Source organism: Schistocerca americana, chromosome 6 (assembly GCF_021461395.2).
Source record: "Schistocerca americana isolate TAMUIC-IGC-003095 chromosome 6, iqSchAmer2.1, whole genome shotgun sequence".
NCBI lineage: Eukaryota > Metazoa > Arthropoda > Insecta > Orthoptera > Acrididae > Schistocerca > Schistocerca americana.
In genome coordinates this window covers 464069136-464091143 of record NC_060124.1, presented here as the reverse complement: position 1 = coordinate 464091143, position 22008 = coordinate 464069136, and the positions used below count along the sequence as shown (strand labels likewise).

At 47.4% G+C, this 22008-nt stretch overlaps 1 protein-coding gene across 1 annotated transcript in view; it reads right to left on the bottom strand.

The window, feature by feature from the left end:
- The window catches only part of LOC124619748 (galectin-6-like), a 437408-nt gene that overhangs the window by 38088 nt on the left and 377312 nt on the right, over nt 1-22008 (bottom strand). Inside the window, exon 4 of the mRNA XM_047146327.1 lies at nt 59-266. Coding sequence (XP_047002283.1) covers nt 59-266 — 208 coding nt within the window. The remainder of the gene's footprint in view (nt 1-58; nt 267-22008) is intronic.

Sequence of the window (22008 nt, the reverse complement as noted above, 5' to 3'; positions counted from 1 at the left end):
CTAGTTCTAAGAAGTGCATGTAGCAGCAGCGTGGCAGCCGTGGCGCAATTTAACTCACATAGTAGACGTCAGTCGTCGCGTAGATGAGCAGCGCGAAGGGGAGCTGTCGGCCCATGGGGAAGGGCCAGGACGCAGAAGACTCCTCTTCGCCCCAGGTGCCGGCCATGCGCACGTTGCGCACCAAGCGACGCTCGTCGAAGCGCGGGTTCACGTGCAGCGCGATGTCCGACGTCGGCTCCGAACCGCACGCCAGGTTCACCGAGAACCTGCCGACCGGCACACATTTGTCAGTGGCGAAGCTCTTCACAGGCTTTTGAGGCATGGCCCACACAAATCTTTTAAGAAAACTTACATAGAGTTACAATATAACAGAGCACTGAAAACTAACAGAGCACTGAAAACTAACAGAGCACTGAAAACTAACAGAGCACTGAAAACTAACAGAGCACTGAAAACTAACAGAGCACTGAAAACTAACAGAGCACTGAAAACTAACAGAGCACTGAAAACTAACAGAGCACTGAAAACTAACAGAGCACTGAAAACTAACAGAGCACTGAAAACTAACAGAGCACTGAAAACCGCACAAGTTTGTTTTGTGTAGGGTAACCAGATGTGGTGGTTTAAAAAGGAGGACAAACAGCTTCAAAAAGGAGGGCAAAGGAAGAAAAAAGAGGACACATAAATGTGATGTTCAAGATCTTGGTCACCTGTGCAAGAAATTCAACATTTCAGAGACAAAGCAGCATGCATTTCGTTTTATAGCGTTCAGTCAGCCAATAAGATTGCAAGTTTCTGGCGGGAATTAAAACTAGTTGTCAATTGTTACTGATGGTCAAGTGGTGGTTAACTGAGCAATATAAAAAAAAAATAAAAACATTGATTGTGGTGACAGTGTGGCATTAATTGTTTTGTTACGTCAACAACACGGAGTTGTTTACAAAGCGAAAAACGTTAAGGCCATTCACCTCCCTTCATTCGACGCACCGCTACCAACATCTACAATTCAAGCAGCAGCTGATATGTAAACTGCACTTAACCCTTCCCAATACAAATAAATTGAATGACTATGAAACAATGAAATAAAACCATGACAGTTAATCTATCGAGTTATTTCTTACCTTTATTGGCCACTGAGACGTACGTTCCAGCTCCACATACCTTACATTCCGCTTCAAATTCATTTCTCCCTTTCTTGAAAGCCGGATATTTGAAGGAAAGGACATCAGAAAATGTACACTTTCGCTTAGGCATAGCCAAATATTTTACGTACCGTAACTCACTCGGTTAAAAATTACACTCACAAATCAGACGTGCACTACAGGAAGCCAAGCCAATACAAAGCGAAGATACGAAACGAAATTTTAAATAATCGATATTTGCATTCGCTTATAGGTCGATCAACGAGAACATCGACGATCCTGGTGCCACCTACTAACACCGCCTTCGTGCGTGTTTATCACGAAGGCTGTGCCAATAAAAGTATTTAAGAAAAGAGCAATAGAACGGGACGAATTGTAAATTTAACTGTATGACGCTCAACTTTGCGAAAAAGCCGTACACTGTAAAAATCCGCCCGGACCCCGGACAAAGAGCTAAAAAGGAGGACATGTCCGGATTAATCCGGACGTCTGGTCACCCTAGTTTTGTGTGTTATTGCAACTTCATTCAATCCATCCGTGAGTTGAGAGTTCACTGCGTTACGCATGTCATCCAGTTTATAAGATCACTGGAGGCTTGTGAAAACAGCCTATCGTGTCCACCGGGCAGCCGGCAGGGCAAATTAGAAAATTTCGATTTTCGAAATACAAAAGGTATCCTTAACATTCAGGTGCGATGTAACAAATTTTATTCTTACGTATGTATTTTGTTTGGTCGGTCTGGGATTGAAGGAGAATGGACATCAGCTTCTTTTGGAGTATGCGTGACAAAAAAATATTGACAGGAACGACGAGAAACACTGGAATTCAGTAAGGCACCTTCAGAATCAAGAGTTTTTAGTTTTTAGGTCATGATGAACATCAACAAAAGCAAAACGAGGATAATGAAATGTCGTCGAATGAAATCGGGTGATGCTGCGGGAATTAGATTAGGAAATGAGACGCTTAAAGTAGTAAATGAGTTTTGATATTTGGGGAGCAAAATAACTGATGTAACTCTTCAGGCTTTCCCGGCGATCTAATGACATCTTGGGTTGTCGGGTGTTCTGCCGGATATCAGCGTCGTACTTGCACGATATTTCGGTCGCGTAGCTCGAGACCTTCATCAGGTGCGACCTGAGACTGCTCCTCGAGTGGACCTGGTCCAGTATTTATGCCTATGGCCTTCCCCCTCCACCAACGGCTGCAGGCGCTTCCTCTGTGGTCCGCGCCCATTCCCTGTGACCTGCTGGGGCGTTGCTGCTCCGTTTTCCGTCCGCTGCGGTTCTAGGTGTTCCCTATGCGGTCCGCGCCCACCAAACCCGCTCCTGGGGTTTCATCTACGGTCTGGGGTACCAGGCGTTCCCCCTGCGGTCCGCGCCCGCTCACCACGACCTGTTGGAGCGTTGCCGCTCCGTTTTTCGTCTGCTGCGGCTCTGGATGTTCCCTCTGCGGTCCGCGCCCACCAGTCCCACTTCTGGGTGTTCCATCTTCGGTCTGGTGCTCCTGGCAGTCCGCCAGGGGCTCGTTTACCATCTCCATGTCTCTGGTTCTTCTGTTTGTGTAGTGTTGCAGCTGGCCCCATTGCTCCTTTAACAATTCCAGAGCCGGATCCCAGGCTCTGCTTAGCTGGTACCCTGTGTCACGATTCATAAGATCGTCAGCCATTTTAATCTCAATCGATTCTCTTATAACACTGTCCCAAAATCTGGGTGTTTGTGCTAGAATCTTGGTATCCTCATACTTCATGGCATGATCTAGTTCTAGACAGTGTTCAGCAACGGCTGACTTAGTCACCTGTCTTAATCTAGTGTGCCTCTGATGTTCTTTGCACCTGATCTCCACAGTTCTTGTCGTCTGGCCAATGTAGGACATGCCACATTGACAAGGTATATTGTAAATCCCTGGTTTTCGTAACCCCAGGTCGTCTTTGACACTCCCCAGCAGTCCCCTGATCTTGTTGGATGGACAGAAAACACACTTGATATTGTGTTTACGCAGGATCCTACTGATTCTGGCAGAAATAGAGCCAGCATAGGGCAGATATGCCACCTTCCTTGCTTCATCTTGGTCTTCTTCAGGAACCTGTGGTATAGTGGCTGGTCGGAGTGCCCTCTCAATTTGTCTGTCCATGTATCCATTCTTGGAGAAAACTGTTTTGAGACGTTCTATCTCTATGGGTAGATTCTCTTGGTCTGATAGGGCACGTGCTCTGTGGACTAAAGTCTTCAGAACCCCATTCTTCTGTGCAGGGTGGTGACAACTGCTGGCCTGCAGATATAAATCAGTGTGTGTAGGTTTTCGGTACACACTGTGGCCAATTGATCCATCTGCTTTCCTCTGGACTAGTACATCCAGAAATGACAGCTGGCCATTCTTCTCCAGTTCCATGGTGAACTTGATATTAGGGTGGCATGAGTTAAGATGTTCAAGAAACTCATTGAGCCTGTCCATCCCATGTAGCCAGATCACGAAGGTGTCATCCACATACCTAAAGAAGCATGTGGGTTTAAATGTGGCTGTCTCCAATGCCCTCTCCTCAAAACTCTCCATAAACATGTTGGCAACCACAGGGGACAGTGGGTTGCCCATAGCTACACCTTCAGTTTGCTCGTAATATTGGTTTCTGTACAGGAAATACGTGGATGTCAGTGTATGACTGAACAGGTCCAACAGAGCACCATCAAATTTCTCTGCAATCAGTTCTAGTGAGTCCTTCAGTGGGACCCTGGTGAACAGCGATACCACATCAAAACTAACCATGATGTCCGAATCTGTGATGTGCAGTTGCTTGAGGCGTTGCAGGAAATCTTCTGAGTTGCGGATGTGGTGAATACATTTCCCCACATATGGAGCCAGGAGACCTTTCAGGTACTTGCTGTTGTGTACGTAGGTGCCCCAATATTACTGACAATAGGACGTAGGGGCACACCCTCCTTGTGTATTTTAGGCAGACCATACAGTCTAGGTGGCACTGGCGCTTTTTCCCGTAGTTGTCTGATGATCTTATCGGGCATCCCTGTTTGCTTCAAGAGAGCACTAGTCTTCTTGGCCACCTTGTCCGTGGGGTCACACTCCAGAATTCTGTATGCAGGGTCCTCCAGAAGTTGGCGTACTTTCTCATCATAATCCACTCGCTGCAAGATGACAGTGGAGTTCCCTTTGTCTGCTGGCAGTACCACAATGCTGTTGTCTTCCCGTAGTTTCTTGAGTGCAAGCCTCTCCTCGGTTGTGATGTTCGATTTCGGCGGCCTGGCCTTGGTGAGGGCCCTGCAGGTCTCTCGGCGGACTTCCTCTGCCACATTAGGTGGAAGTGTGGCTGCAACTTGCTCTACTGCACTGACGAAACCTGAAATGGGTACGTTTCTAGGGGTCGTAGCAAAGTTGAGAGCCCTGCTGAGTACCTTTAAGGTTGTGTCATCAAACTGTGTGCCACTCAGATTCGTCACCGTGCGTGTCTCTTCCATCTGCTGTGCTTTCTTGCTCATGCGGTCAAACTTTGCAGATTGGCATCATGAGGCATTCCTTCTAGCACACTCAGCTAAAGACCAGGAGGCACGGTCTACCCAATCCCAATCTTCTCTTGTTAAGGAGGCTGCCATGTACAGATGAATGTGTAACAGCTCCCTGGCCACAACATCTAACCTGTGGCGCATATCTCGAATCCTCTCTCTCACCAGTGGCATGCTAGCTCTGCGTTTTATCTTGTTCGCCGCTCTGGAGTTGATGTGATGTTTAATTCTGGCAAATACTGGTACCACTTCTCCATCTCGACACCTCAGCAAAAAACTGAGAGAACTCAGCATCTTCCCTTTCTTCTGCCGTAGCTTGTCCAGCTTCTTGATATTCTGATACATCTCCTCCCCGTAGAGACTTTTGATGTAACTCTTCAGGCTTTCCCGGCGATCTAATGACATCTTGTGTTGTCGGGTGTTCTGCCGGATATCAGCGTCGTACTTGCACGATATTTCGGTCGCGTAGCTCGAGACCTTCGTCAGATGCGACCTGAGACTGCTCCTCGAGTGGACCTGGTCCAGTATTTATGCCTATGGCCTTCCCCCTCCACCAACGGCTGCAGGCGCTTCCTCTGTGGTCCGCGCCCATTCCCTGTGACCTGCTGGAGCGTTGCTGCTCCGTTTTCCGTCCGCTGCGGTTCTAGGTGTTCCCTATGCGGTCCGCGCCCACCAAACCCGCTCCTGAGGGTTTCATCTACGGTCTGGGGTACCAGGCGTTCCCCCTGCGGTCCGCGCCCGCTCACCACGACCTGTTGGAGCGTTGCCGCTCCGTTTTTCGTCTGCAGACTGCACATCACAGATTCGGACATCATGGTTAGTTTTGATGTGGTATCGCTGTTCACCAGGGTCCCACTGAAGGACTCACTAGAACTGATTGCAGAGAAATTTGATGGTGCTCTGTTGGACCTGTTCAGTCATACACTGACATCCACGTATTTCCTGTACAGAAACCAATATTACGAGCAAACTGAAGGTGTAGCTATGGGCAACCCACTGTCCCCTGTGGTTGCCAACATGTTTATGGAGAGTTTTGAGGAGAGGGCATTGGAGACAGCCACATTTAAACCCACATGCTTCTTTAGGTATGTGGATGACACCTTCGTGATCTGGCTACATGGGATGGACAGGCTCAATGAGTTTCTTGAACATCTTAACTCATGCCACCCTAATATCAAGTTCACCATGGAACTGGAGAAGAATGGCCAGCTGTCATTTCTGGATGTACTATTCCAGAGGAAAGCAGATGGATCAATTGGCCACAGTGTGTACCGAAAACCTACACACACTGATTTATATCTGCAGGCCAGCAGTTGTCACCACCCTGCACAGAAGAATGGGGTTCTGAAGACTTTAGTCCACAGAGCACGTGCCCTATCAGACCAAGAGAATCTACCCATAGAGATAGAACGTCTCAAAACAGTTTTCTCCAAGAATGGATACATGGACAGACAAATTGAGAGGGCACTCCGACCAGCCACTATACCACAGGTTCCTGAAGAAGACCAAGATGAAGCAAGGAAGGTGGCATATCTGCCCTATGCTGGCTCTATTTCTGCCAGAATCAGTAGGATCCTGCGTAAACACAATATCAAGTGTGTTTTCTGTCCATCCAACAAGATCAGGGGACTGCTGGGGAGTGTCAAAGACGACCTGGGGTTACGAAAACCAGGGATTTACAATATACCTTGTCAATGTGGCATGTCCTACATTGGCCAGACGACAAGAACTGTGGAGATCAGGTGCAAAGAACATCAGAGGCACACTAGATTAAGACAGGTGACTAAGTCAGCCGTTGCTGAACACTGTCTAGAACTAGATCATGCCATGAAGTATGAGGATACCAAGATTCTAGCACAAACACCCAGATTTTGGGACAGTGTTATAAGAGAATCGATTGAGATTAAAATGGCTGACGATCTTATGAATCGTGACACAGGGTACCAGCTAAGCAGAGCCTGGGATCCGGCTCTGGAATTGTTAAAGGAGCAATGGGGCCAGCTGCAACACTACACAAACAGAAGAACCAGAGACATGGAGATGGTAAACGAGCCCCTGGCGGACTGCCAGGAGCACCAGACCGAAGATGGAACACCCAGAAGTGGGACTGGTGGGCGCGGACCGCAGAGGGAACATCCAGAGCCGCAGCAGACGAAAAACGGAGCGGCAACGCTCCAACACGTCGTGGTGAGCGGGCGCGGACCGCAGGGGGAACGCCTGGTACCCCAGACCGTAGATGAAACCCCCAGGAGCAGGTTTGGTGGGCGCGGACCGCAGAGGGAACACCTAGAACCGCAGCGGACGGAAAACGGAGCAGCAACGCTCCAGCAGGTCACAGGGAATGGGCGCGGACCACAGAGGAAGCGCCTGCAGCCGTTGGTGGAGGGGGAAGGCCATAGGCATAAATACTGGACCAGGTCCACTCGAGGAGCAGTCTCAGGTCGCACCTGATGAAGGTCTCGAGCTACGCGACCGAAATATCGTGCAAGTACGACGCTGATATCCGGCAGAACACCCGACAACCCAAGATGTCAAAATAACTGATGATGATCGAAGTAGAGAGGATATAAAATGTAGATGGCAATGACAAGGAAAGCGTTTCTGAAGAAAAGGAATTTGTTAACATCGAGTATAGATTAAAGTGTCAGGAAGTCGTTTCTGAAAGTATTTCTATGGAGTGTAGCCATGTATGGAAGTGAAACGTGGACGATAAATAGCTTAGACAAGAAGATAATAGAAGCTTTCGAAATGTGGTGCTACAGAAGACTGCTGAAAATTAGATGGGTAGATCACAACTAATAAGGAAGTATTGAATAGAATTGGAGAGAAGAGAAATTTGTGGCACAACTTGACTAGAAGAAGGGATCGGTTGGTAGGGCATATTCTGAGGCATCAAGGGATCACCAATTTAGTATTGGAGGGCAGCGTGGAGGGTAAAAATCGTAGAGGGAGACCAAGAAATGAATACACCAAACAGGTTCAGAAGGATGTAGGTTGCAGTAGGTACTGGGAGATGATGAAGCTTGCACAGGAGAGAGTAGCATGGAGAGCTGCATCAAACCAGTCTCAGGACTGAAGACCACAACAACAACAGGTCATGGACGAATTGAACATTCAGTATCTGAAGGAAACAAACTTCTAGCCATTTTTTTAATCCGATTGTGAAACAAAATAGATTCGTAATCTAGATACTTATTTATGTTGTTGGTTTCTTGGGCAAGCAGGAGCTTGCATTCAGAGGAGATGAAAGTTCCGGCAACAAAGGCAATTTTCCCTGAATTATTGGAACTTTTGTCTGGACAAGAACAGTTTATTCGTGATCACCTGCAGAGCACTTCTGGGTTGAAAGGTACATCAACCACAATTCAAAAAGAATTAATTTAATCAGTTACCGAAGTCACTAATGACCGCAGTAAAGAGTTACAGTCCTGCGAGTTTGTTGGAGCGCAGGCAGATGAAACGCTGGATGTTACTTGTCACTCAGAAATGAGTATCATTCTCCGGTTTTGTACACAAGACAGTCCCACAGAAAGATTTACTGACTTTTACAATGTTTATAGTGACAAAACTGCTCAGGGTTTATCATATTTTGATTTTGGGGAGGTCTGACGAAATCGTGAGACCACTGAGTTAGGTAAACGTGGAGGTGTCCAAAATTTTGTTGAACGGAAGTGACTGTGAGCTACATTTTTGCACGGTTGTGCTCATAAACTTAATCTAGTGCTGTCACATATTGAAGCATTTAGGCTTGTACCAGTCTTGTAGCAATTCATTCATTTTTAGCAAGACCTCAAAGAGAGCAAACTCTTGAAAAACAAATGATTCAGATTGCCTCAAATGTACACTACACGCTGGACTTCCAGTTTACGAGCTGTTGAGACAATACCAATAGTTGAAAGATATTTTCCAGAGTATCACGACAGATGATGATTGGGATGCAGAGTCGCTCAACACTGTTTCTAGCTTGCTTAGCATTCTTAATAAAACTCAATTTCTTTTCCTGCTTTGCGTTTACAAAGATATATTTGCATATGTTGACATTCTCTGTCCACTTATTCAACACAGAAATCCATGTGATATCATCTGTGCAATACTGAAATCAAGAGCACCGTCGGTTTGTTAAAGGATATGAGTTAAAAAACTGTGACCTCATGTACTGAAAGCTGTAACAAGTTTCACAGTGAAATAACTGTTAGTGAGGGTGACTTTCAGTCCCTTAAGACGTTGTCTTACGAGATCCTAGATAGCAGGATAGTGCAAATGGAAATGCGCTTTGCAGATGTTCAGAATATTCAGGTGGTAAAGATGTTTGATAAGCATCAGTTTGGAAATTATTAATCAAATTTCTCAACAATGAAATTGAACGGCCTTCTCACAACTGACCCATTCTTCAACAAAGAACGACTGGAAAATGAGCTAGTAAACATTTATAACGAAGTACCAAAGTTTATCAAATTGATTTTTACACTCCCTGTCACTACAAAAAATTGTTAAAATGGCTCTGAGGACTATGGGACTTAACATCTATGGTCATCAGTCCCCTAGAACTTAGAACTACTTAAACCTAACTAACCTAAGGACAGCACACAACACCCAGTCATCAGGAGGCAGAGAAAATCCCTGACCCCGCCGGGAATCGAACCCGGGAACCCGGGCGCGGAGAGCGAGAACGCTACCGCACGACCACGAGATGCGGACCCCTGTCACTACACCTTCTTCTGAAAGAACTATGAGCCCCCTTACAAGAATTAAGAATTGGCTTCACAATTTAATGACAAATGATAGGTTAAGTTCTCTGCACAATTGCCACAGAAAAAAACCTGGTTAAACAACTTTTAAGTGATCAGAAATTTAAAGCTAATGTGATTGATAACTTTGTTACCAAGAAGAATTGATGCATGTAAAATTAATAATTGTAACATCTTTCTGTTTCACGCAAAAATGAGGAAGTGATATGTTTAAAATCCATTAAGCGGCATGCCTTTTAATCAACAGACGAAATGCATCAAGCTCTCCTTGGAAGAGTGTACCGTAGGTCGCGACGTACGAGTGAAGCAATCCTAATGAACACATCAAAGAAAGTTTTGCATCACCATGGTTCCCAGAACTCCTGAAGATAGACGTTGATTGTGGATATTGTATCACAGACGCGGTCCCTTTGAGTGTTTAGAGATGTCAAAACACGCCCAAAGATGGAAACAACCATGCACGAGCAGCGCCTATTGGAGGGGATCCGACAGCCTATCAGCTCCAGTCATTCTACTGGGAAGGAGGTACAGGGCTCGAGTTGTATGTAGTTCAACCATGCCTAGACAGTCAATACCCCAGTTCGATCCTGTCCGCATTGTTACTTTGTGCCAGGAAGGGCTCTCAACAAGGAAGTGTCCAGGCGTCTCGGAGTGAACCATAGCGATGTGTTCGGACATGGAGGAGATACAGGGAGACGTGAACCGTCGATGACATGCCTCTCTCAGGCCGCCCAAGGGCTACTACTGCACTGGATGACCGCTACCTACGGATTATGGCTCAGAGGAATCCTAACAGCAACGCCGCCATGTTGAATAATGCTTTTCGTGCAGCCACAGGACGTCTTGTTCCGACTCAAACTGCGCACAACAGGCTGCATGATGCGCAACTTCACTTCCGACGTCCATGGCGAGGTCCACCTTTGCAAGCACGACACCATGCAGCGCGGTACAGATGGGCCCAACAACATGCCAAATGGACCGCTCAGGATTGGCATCACGTTCTCTTCACCGATGAGTGTCGCATACGCCTTCAACCAGACAATCGTTGGAGACGTATTTGGAGGCAACCTGGTCAGGCAGAAAGCCTTACACTGTCCAGCGAATGCAGCAAGGTGGAGGTTCCCTGCTGTTTTGGGGTGGCATTATGTGGAGCCGACGTAGGCCGCTGGTGGTTATGGAAGCGCAGTAACAGCTGTACGATACGTGAATGCCGTCCTCCGACCGATAGTGCAACCATATCGGCAGCATACTGGCGTGGCATTCGTCTTCATGGGCGACAATTCGTGCCCCCATCGTGCACGTTTTGTGAATGATTTCCTTCAGGATAATATCACTCGACTAGAGTGGCCAGCATGTTCTCGAGACATGAACCCCATCGAACATGCGTGGGATAGATTTGAGAGGGTTGTTTATGGGCGTCGTGTCCCATCAACCACTCTGAGGGATCTGCGCCGAATCGCCGTTGAGGAGCGGGACAATCTGGACTAACAGTGCCTTGATGAACTTGTGGATAGTATGCCACGACGAATACAGGCTTGGATCAATGCAAGAGGGCGTGCTACTGTGTATTAGAGGTACCAGTGTGTACAGCAATCTGGACCACTACCTTTGAAGGTCTCGCTGTATGGTGGTACAACATGCAACTCCTGGGACCGAGGTGATGCAGAACTTTTTTTGATGTGTGTAATTGGAAAGATGTCTATGTTATTCCCCTTTTCCAAGAGGACACAACTACAGGCCTACATCGCTGACGTCAGCTGTCACAGAATTCTAGGATACGTTTTATGCTCGCGTATAGCACTGATACATTGTGCCACGTAGCCCCACAGCAGTGCAGGCACGGTAGAGGCTAATCCAGCCCTCTGACAAAGGGAGAGTGCCCAAATAAAATTTTAATTAATACTTTTAATTACAGATTCAGCTTTGTCTTCGAACTACGAGTCGATTACTACAGGTCACAGACTAATCAGCCTAGTAGTTTAAAATCCAATTAAATCATACCAGATTAATTTTCCATGGCAATTTGGGACCTCCATCGACTTGCCTAACAAAAGGGATCACGGCTGTGAAAGGGATTATAATTTTTTGACGCCTAGTTAATATAGGATCCGTAGAATATGGCATATTCCTGGAAGGCCAAGGTAGCAGTTAGTTTGAATTTCAGTCCTCCTCCATTAGCGGTAGAGGGATATACCCCGTCCGCCATTTTCGTGCAAGGCCCGTATTTCAGGTCTCCCAATCTTGGGCCGCGTGCGCTGCTTTCACGTCCTAGAACAAATTTGCAAGAGGCGCACCTGTTAGATTGGTCACTATATTCCTTCTAGCGGGAGGAGTCATACTGTGTCATTGGGTCTCGGTATACAAAGCTGACGAGATACGTCATCGATGGCTCTAGTTGACGTCAGTTCTTAGTTGGAGCAGGTTTGTGACCATCGTCAGTTAGCGAGTTCTACATCTACATCGATACTCCGCAATTCATCTTACGGTGCGTGGCAGAGGGTACACCGTAGCACTACTAGCCATTTCCTGTTCTGTTTCATTTGCAAATAGAAGGAGGGAAAACTACCTAATGCCTCAGTAAGAGCCCTAATTTCTCGTACGCATTATGCATGGTTCTTGCATCAGTAGTCGCCATTGATTGCGCGACTCGCTCCAGTATGCTCAGTAATCAATTTCCGGGAGCTAACCGGTAATTCCGACGTGATGCAATAGCGTGTATACCGGACAGTATGCGTGGTGAACGTACTAGGTTTCCAAAATAGCAATCTAAACCGTCCCTGACTCTCCTCAATTCTCTCGAGTATCAGCATTTCAAGTGTCTTCGGTGGATTCTCTCTTAATTCAGGGTTGCCGGCCGCGGTGGACGAGCGGTCTAGGCGCTTCAGTCCGGAACCGCGCGACTGCTACGGTCGCAGGTTCGAATCCTGCCTCGGGCATGGATGTGTGTGATGTCCTTAGGTTAATTAAGTTAAAGAAGTTCTAAGTTCTAGGGGACTGATGACCTCCGATGTTAGGTCCCATAGCGCTCAGAGCCATTTAATTCAGGGTTAAAAATTCATCAAAATGACCGTAATTTATGTCCTGTTTAATTGTTATTGTTTCTTGACCTGCAGCAAGATAATTTCTCGCCGTTTCTTAGCTTAATTTGTATGCAGTAACCGTTATTCACTTGTAACAGGCTACCTCTCATTTAATGTGTTGTTGTGGGACAATATATGCAACATTTTACCAGATCAGAATGTCGAATCAAAACACCTTTCATCCGGCTAAATTTGGCTCAAATGGCTCAAATGGCTCAAATGGCTCTGAGCACTATGGGAGGTCATTAGTCCCCTAGAACGACTTAAACCTAACTCACCTAAGGACAACACACACATCCATGCCCGAGGCAGGATTCGAACCTGCGACCGTAGCGGTCGCACGGTTCCAGACTGAAGCGCCTAGAACCGCTCGGCCACACCGGCCGGCGGCTAAATTTCCCAACTCTTATTTTATTGAGCAACCAGTTTCGGCGACGTACGAGGATGGTTTGTAAAGTTCTCGGAATCACCACAAGAGATCAGCACTAGCGCAACGAGATGTTCACGTGATATTCATTGGACTGTTGCCTGTTAACACGTCAGTACTCTTGGAAGAGAGTTGTGGCGGTGACGTGGCTCTATTGTTGCTCCCGCGTAGTGATTTGCGAAGATGGAAAAAAAAAAAAATCGAGATTCGAGCAGTGATTAAGTACTTCATTAAGAAAGGTATGAAAAGCAAAGGACATTCATGCCGATTTCCGGGGTACACTGGGGGACTCCGCTCCTTCGTATTCAACTGTTGCCCAGTGGACAAACGAATTTAAATTTGGTCGGGAGAGCTTAGATGACGATCCGCGCAGTGGTCGGCCAAGATGTGTCACTAATCCAGAAATCATTGCAAAAGTGCACAAAATGGTCATGCAGGATCGCCAATTGAAAGTGCGTGAAGTTGCTCCCGCTTGCCAGATGTCATCTGAAACGGTGTATCACATTTTAAAGGAAGACTTAGAAATGAAGAAAATTTTCTGCAAGATGGGTGCCGTGACTCTTGACGCTGGATCAAAAACGCGTGAGAGTGGACAAATCAGAGCAATGTTTAGCCCTCTTTAGGAGAAACGGGCAAGATTTTTTTCGCCGGTTAGTGACAGCAGATCAAACTTGGGTGCACTACTATACCCCAGAGACAAAACAACAGTCAAAGAAGTGGAAACATACTGATTCACCGCCACAAAAGAAAACAAAGACAATTCCTTAGGTGGCAAAGGTCATGGCATCAGTGTTCTGGGATGCGATGGGGATTCTGTTTGTAGATTATCTCCCCATTGGGTAAACAATTACTGGAGAACACTATGCTAACCTGCTGGACAAATTGAAACAAAATATACGCGAAAAAAGGCCAGATTGTCTTCCATCAAAACAATGCGCGCCTGCACACGTGCTGTCGCAATGGCAAAATTACAAGAAAGGTATGAATTGTTGCCACATCCGCCTTATTCACCTGATATGGCTCCGTCAGACTTCCATTTCTTCCCAAAACTGAAAATTTTTCTTGGTGGATTCACTTCAAACGAAGACTTGATAGCCAGAGTGTAGACAACTATTTTGCAGGCCTTGAGGAAACTCATTTTCGAAATGGTATCAAGGCATTAGAACATTGTTGGACCAAGTGCATTAATCTACAAGGAGGCTATATTGAAAAATAAAGTTTCACTGATGTAAGTACTTTTTTTTCTATTCCATTCCGAGTACTTTTCAAACCACCCTCGTACAAGTTCACACGAAGGCTTATCAATAATGTTCCTCCCACACACCATTCGCGACTGCGCATGAAGAGTTAGAAGTGCCAGTGGTACACAAACTACTCCCTGCCACAGGCCACAAGGACGGCTTACGGAGTTAGATGTAATAACGAATACAGATCAGCGTATTTGTTCTGCAGTAGTGCACACTACTTTTACTATAAAACCGTTGTTCTTCCCATTATACATTTCTCCAGTCTTTACTGAGCAAATAGGCCATTCAGAGAATTGTATCCTGCGTAGGACTGTAACATTTAATCTTGCTAAAACGTTTTGCACTATTAGTCTTTCATTGCCCGCTCTAAGCTCTAACCAAGAACAGTGAAGATGTTACCTCCCTTACTGGTTCTAAGTAGCGATTTCGTTTCTGATTGTTCTCTTTATGATGCATAATGACTTTCACGGTTTACGGTTCTCGGGATACTGAAAGTACTTTGGCGCCTGGTCTACAGGACCACAAACCCTCTATACCTTATTAAAACATTCAGAACGATATCAACTATACTGTTCTCTCCAACGAAATTCAAATGTGTAATACATTATGGGCAAGTTAATCTAGGGCTCCGAAAATCGGCTGCATATCGCATACCATGCGAATATGACGTATGTTGGACAGATTATAAGAACGGTTGCACCAAGCGTTTCACTCGTCTGAAGTGGACAAAGTAGAGTCCGCTCAGGATACGGTGGCCGAAGCGCAGTTACCAATTTTCGTCGTGAGGGCTGGGCGAATACATTTGTTTGTTCGGAAGGGGGGACCGACATAAAAAAAATGGCTCTGAGCACTATGGGACTCAACTGCTGAGATCAGAAGTCCCCTAGAACTTAGAACTACTTAAACCTAACTAACCTAAGGACATCACACACATCCATGCCCGAGGCAGGATTCGAACCTGCGACCCTAGCGGTCGTGCGGTTCCAGACTGTAGCGCCTTTAATCGCTCGGCCACTCCGGCCGGCGGACCGACATCGTTTGCCTGCTCTCGGTCGGTCGGCGACGACAGACTCTAGGCGCACGCTCTACACTCTTACTCAAATGGTTTTACCTAAACTATTCCGTAAAAAAAATGTCATATTTGCGTTACTTATGGGCTTCATGTGTCAGCTTCAGCCGGCCGGAGTGGCTGAGCGGTTCTAGGCGCTACAGTCTGGAGCCGCGCGACCGCTACGGTCGGAGGTTCGAATCCTGCCTCGGGCATGGATGTGTGTGATGTCTTTAGGTTAGTTAGGTTTAAGTAGTTCTAAGTTCTAGGGAACTGATGACCACAGCACCACCACAGTGCTCACAGCCATCTGAACCATCATCTGTCAGTTCCATGACGACGTACCTATCAATTCATTGACAGTCATACTTATTGTATTGTTTACATTCGAAAACGTTTGCAATGGAAATTTGCATTTTGTGCATGTTACATTATATGTTGCTGCTTATGAAATTTAGCTAACATACTGAATTTTTCTTCACACACGGGGTGGAAGTTATCTGTGACCAATGTCGAGAAAATTGATCTGATGTAGCACACTCATTTGCGATCGCGTGCACTAGCGATAAAGCCAGAATGAATTATCTACAACATTCTTCGTATTTCCTCATATTTCATAAATGGTTTGAGGTATCGAAATGAGATTTTGGCAAACAATAGCACGCAAAGAGGAGAGTATTTTGGTTACTATGCGAAACTTCATTATGTACCGTGTTATTCCACTCACTACAGATTTTCTAAATGAAAGAATGTAATTTTTAAGGGCCATCGACAGCTGGTGAAACGAGAAATGCTGTGGGTTTTGGAACAAAATAAGCGAAGGCATTACATGTTCATTTTTGTACCGAGTACAGGCTCTCTCATAAGCTAGCAACATTACTTTTCCTCAGTTCCTCACCTAATAAACTTAATAAACCACTCTTTCAGAATTCTCAAGCAATTGCGTCTGCACAACATGTTAGTGAAATGACACTGTGTAAATTCCGCTGTGTTTTGGAACCAAAAGCAAATTTCCACATGGCAACAAGAGAAATTTAGGTTTTACTCGAAATTCGTCATTCATGACGCTCCTCTGATAGTTACAAATGGTTAACATGGCAGGTGAAAATAAGTCACTACTTCTATTGTATTTTCAGCGGAATTCTTTTTAAATACTAAACAGAGGAGATAGGTCTTTTTGAATGATCACTGTAAGTGTGGGCATGGAGGGGCTGAACTCAGTATTTGCAAAAAATGTCAGCGTAGGCTTCAGTTTGAAACGGCACGTCTGTTTAAGCTGCCGAATACGAGGGAGCCAAGTCAATCGGGTATCAAAAACCAATCCCAAAAACCGATGCGTCGCCACCACAGCAAGAGGTTCGCCGTCAAGATAAAGCCGTGGCTCAGCGAGAACTGTGCGTCGCTTGCAGAAATGCATAACGCAGGTCTTGGCAGCCGAAAACTGGAAGCCATGCGCTACAGCCCAAGACTGCGCCTTGCGGATAGCGCCCTGCAGCTGCCATTAAGCAGCTGCAATGCCAATGGAGCTATAGTATAGGCAGAAGTCGTCAGCATACAAGGAAGCTGAGATAGACGTTCCCACCGCCGCAGCGAGCCCATTAATTGCAATTAAAAAGAGGCAGACACTTAAGAGAGATCATTGCGGTACCCCATTCTCCTGAACTCGGGAGGAACTATGAGAAGCCGCAACTTGCACGCGGAAGGAACGAAGAGACAGAAAATTTTGTACGAAAATCGGGAGCGGACCCCGAAGACCCCAACCATGAAGCGTAGAAAGGATGTGATGTCACCATGTCGTATCGTATGCCTTCCGCATGTCAAAAAAGACGGCGACGAGGTGCTGACGGCGGGCAAAGGCCGTACGGATGGCAGACTCCAGGCTCACCAGATTATCGGTGACAGAGCGGCACTTACGGAACCTACCCTGACACGGAGCCAAAAGGCCCCGAGACTCAAGTAGCCAACTGAACCTCTGGCTCACCATGCGTTCGAGCAACTTGCAAAGAACGTTGGTGAGGCTAATGGGGCGGTAGCTGTCCACCTCCAGTGGGTTCTCGCCAGGTTTCAACAAGGGGATTACGATGCTTTCCCGCTATTGCGACGGGAACTCGCCCTCAACCCAGATACGGTTGAAAAGGTCTAGGAGGCGTCGCTGGCAGTCCACCGAGAGGTGTTTCAGCATCTGACAGTGGATGCGATCTGGCCTGGGAGCCGCATCAGGGCAAGCGGCTAGAGCACTTTGGAATTCCCACTCACTGAACGGAACATTGTACGATTCAGGGTGGCGCGTGTGAAATGAAAAGCTCCGACGTTCCAACCGCTCTTTCAGGGAGCGGAAGGCCAGTGGGTAATTCGCAGAAGCGGAATCTGAGCAAAATGCTCCGCTAAGCGGTTTGCAATCGTGTTGGAATCAGGACAGACTGCTCCGTTCAGTGAAAGCGCAGGTACGCTGACGGGGGTCCGACAGCCATACAGTCGCCTAATCGTGGCCCAAACCTGCGATGGAGAGATACGGAGGCCAATGGTGGAGACATACCTTTCCCAGCACCCCCGCTTGCGTTCGCGAATGGGACGGCGGGCTCGCGCACGGAGCCGTTTAAAGGCGATGAGAGTGCCAATGAGGGATGCCGCTTGTGACGCTGGAGTGCCCGCCTGCGATCTTCAATCGCCTCAGCGATCTCGGGCGACCACCAAGGCACAGTTCTCCGCCGAGGGGACCCAGAAGAACAGGGAATGGCAGATTCTGTGGCAGTAACGCTGCCAGTGGTGACTGAGTGAACCACCGCATCAATGGCGTCATTGGAAAGAGGCTCAATAGTGGCAATGGAGGTGACCAAGTCCCAGGCAGCCTTATTCACAGCCCATCTGCAGGGGCGCCCAGAAGAGTGACGCTGTGGCAGTGACAGAAAGATCGGGAAGTGGACACTACCGCACAAATCGTCATGCACACTCCATTGGACAGATGGTAAATGGCTAGGGCTGCAGATCGAAAGGTCGATGGCTGAGTACGTGCCATGGCGCCACACTGAAATGTGTGAAGGCACCAGTATTTAAAAGAGAAAGGTCGAGCTGTTCAAATACTTACTTAATGATGCTGCCTCGGCCTGTTGCCACTGATCCACCCCACAGGTGGCGGCAATTGGGCTATCAGCGCAGCCAGGACATGCTGTGGGACATCACCATTTGGTGGAAGATAGGGACTGCAGACAATAACAGCCTGGGGCATCAACACCCAAACAGTGGCAGCCTAAAAAGCTGTTTGTAGAGGGACAGACTCGCTGTAAAGAGAGTGAAGGACGTAGATGCAGACGCCACCAGATACCCTTTCATAAGCTGCCCGGTTCTTATAATAACCCCGATAGCCATGGAGGGTGGGGATTCGCATCACTGGAAACCAAGTTTCTTGAAGAGCAATGGAGAGGAAAGGGCTGAGAAGTTGTCGGAGCTCAGCTCGATGGTGAAAAAAACCGCTGCAGTTCCACTGGAGGATGACATTGTCCATGGCCGAGAAGGCGTGAAGGGATCGAGGAGGCAGATTACGCCGCTGGGTCACCTGCTGCCACTGACTGAGTACCGATGGGAGCGACATCCATTATGCCTGAGGGACCGGCGAGATCTAGGTCCTCAGCAGACGCCAGAATCTCCACCACATCCTCAGACTCAGAGCTTGTAGGTAGCGGTGGAGTGGGTGCCACTGCAATTTCCTTCGTCTTAGGGGTCTTCGATTTCGATTTCTCACCCTGTTCCTTTGGTTGCCCTTGCTGGGAGGGCTTCTTTGATTCAGTCTCCAGGACTGAAGATGACCACGAAGCCCTATGACCAGCTGCCTGGGGCTTCTTCAGCCCCTGGCGGGTGTCGGGTTTGCCACTGGTAGGAACCTGGGAAGGGAGTGATCCAAGGGATCCCTTTCTAGCGAGAGAAGCCGAAGAAGACTTACGCTTCTCTGGCTTAGAAATGGGGACTGGTGTCCCCGATGGTTGGGGGGGAGGGGTGCTGCTCCCAAGATAGGTGGTGCGGGAGTAACTGGGAGGGAAGTGCTCCCACCATCAAGGGGGCAGGTGTGGTCCTTCGGTTCTGAGAGCTGACTGTATATGGTGCAACGGATGGAGCTGTAACAGGAGTGACAGTGGTGGTATAAGATGACGTCGTGTGCACGGGATGAAGCCATTCAAATTTCCGTTTAGCCTCAGTGTAGGTCAGTCAGTCCAGGGTCTTGTATTCCATTATTTTCCGTTCCTTCTGTAGAATCTTACAGTCCGGCGAGCAAGGGGGATGGTGCTCTCCGCAGTTGACACAGATAGGAGGCGGGGCATATGGAGTATCGGGATGGGATGGACAACTACAATCGCGACATATGAGGCTGGAAGCACAGCGGGAAGACATATGCCCGAACTTCCAGCACTTGAAGCACCACATTGGGGGAGGGATATATGGCTTGACATCACAGCTGTAGACCATCACCTTCACCTTCTCGGGTAATGTGTCACCCTCGAAGGCCAAGATGAAGGTACCGGTGGCAACCTAATTATCCCTCGGACCCCGGTGGACGCGCCGGACGAAATGGACACCTCGTCGCTCTCAGTTGACGCGCAGTTCGTCATCGGACTGTAAAAGAAGGTCCCTGGGGAAGATAATACCCTGGACCATATTTAAGCTTTTATGAGGCGTGATAGTAACAGAAACATCCCCCAGCTTCTTACAAGCTAGTAATGCCTGTGACTGGGCAGAGGATGCTGTTTTTATCAAGACTGACCTGGACCGCATTTTTGACAAGCCTTCCACCTCCCCAAACTTGTCCTCTAAATGCTCTACGAAGAACTGAGGCTTCATGGACACGAAGGATTCCGCATAGCTCTTGTACAGACTAGATACCGAGACGATTACGTCTCGCTGTCATTCATAGCCTTTCGTTCCGCCCATGGTGTGGCCAGGGAGGGAAACAATTTGGGGTCATACATCTTTGCATTAAAGTGAGCCCTCGAACGCTTAGAGACTGTTGGTGGTCGGCCACCAGCAAGAGAAGATGTGCCACGCTTCATTGCGTGCCATCCAACCTGATGCCACCAACTCCGACCAAGGACCCTCCCCACGAGCGCCACCCTGCCACAGCAAGGGCCACCTGGCAGGATAGCCATTGCCGGGAGTCCCGATGCCCCAGGGAGATAGGCATCTACTCCTTGGCATACGTGGGGAGTTAACGGTGCAGGTATCAGCATAGCGATCCCTGTGTTGTCAAGGGCTACAACCAACAGGGTACATGGCGGCCCCACGACAACGGACTGGCTACCGTGCTGGATATTAGGTGGGAAGTGGTCCATGGTCGTCGTCAGCGCAGAAAGCGACACTGCAGAGTGCATGGCGGAAATGGCACCCAGGAATGTATCCTCGCCCAAAAGATGGAGAGCGAGCGGGGCTGCAATGAAACGACGAATAAGCTGGCTAAAGGTCTCAATGCACGATGCACCAAGTAAGGTGCCCTTCCCCAATTGGCTCGCTCTTCAGAATAATTTTGAAATATGGTGGTTAAACCCAAGAGGGTACCATCACATATGGGCCGAAACGTCTGAGACTCCTTTTAGTGGCCTCTTACGACAGGCAGGAATACCGCGGGCCTATTCTTACCCCCGAACCCGCAGGGGGGAATCTCTTACAGAAAATGAAGTATTGTACTTCATTGCTACGTCACTCCGTAAAAATATTTCCAGACTAGGATTGGTGCCATTCTGCAATACACTGGATGTCCAGCGACAAAAGCGAGGAACTTATGTACAGGCCAGGTGGGGAAATGTCTTGCACGCTGTATGTACTCGCTTACGATACATGGCAATATAGGGACACAAATGTCTCAGCAATGCGGCACCGTTATTAAAGTAGCACTTATTGCTTTTCCCAGTTTCTATAATAACGTAATATTTCAAAACAATGCAAATTTCAGGAATAAAATCCACTGTTTTCTTAAAAAGGATATATTTAAAAAGAAAATTTTTAGCACTGCTGCTATGGATAATGATTTTTTGATTTTCGTTCCGTTATTTGTAAAAAATAAACAGAAATCACCAAACAAATACCGAAAAAATACCGTTTATTCAGAACTAAACTACCGGTATCGGTTTTTCACATCCCTACCACGGACATTGCAAATAGAGATCAACGAAATCCGCGCTTGGTGTCAAATGAATACAACTAAAAAAGTTGCCGAAATATCGTGTAAAGAGAAAATGATAATTGGAACGCAAACCCAAAACTTGTAAACATAAATCTCAGTTTGTTTCTGGTACCCCCGAACGTGGCCTAGAATTGCGCTACGGGAGAAGTCGCGCGTGACTAACTGAGTACAGCGTGACGCTGAGGAGTCTGCGCCACGCCTGATAAAGACAGCACGCCACGGCGTGTTTAATTTTCTGGACAGCTGTGCATCCCCGCTGGGAGCATGTGCAGTATAAACAGGTGGGCGTGGCCAGGTTGCGTCGCGCACAGCTGACTGCGTCGCATTGCTAGCTAATGACTCAGATATAGATGAGGATCTGTAGGCTGTAAAATCTATCTCGTGTGGGCTTCTGAGGCTAGCTGTTTCACGCGAAATTTAAGAAGCAGTCTAAAACATCGAATAAGGCGTGATCTGAACATAAACATGTTCTAATTTAGTTAGCTACTACTGTTCACATTATCCAACTCCTCGAACCGCTACGGTCGCAGGTTCGAATCCTGCCTCGGGCATGGATGTGTGTGATGTCCTTAGGTCAGTTAGGTGTAAGTAGTTCTAAGTTCTAGGGGAATGATGACCTTAGAAGTTAAGTCTCATGGTGC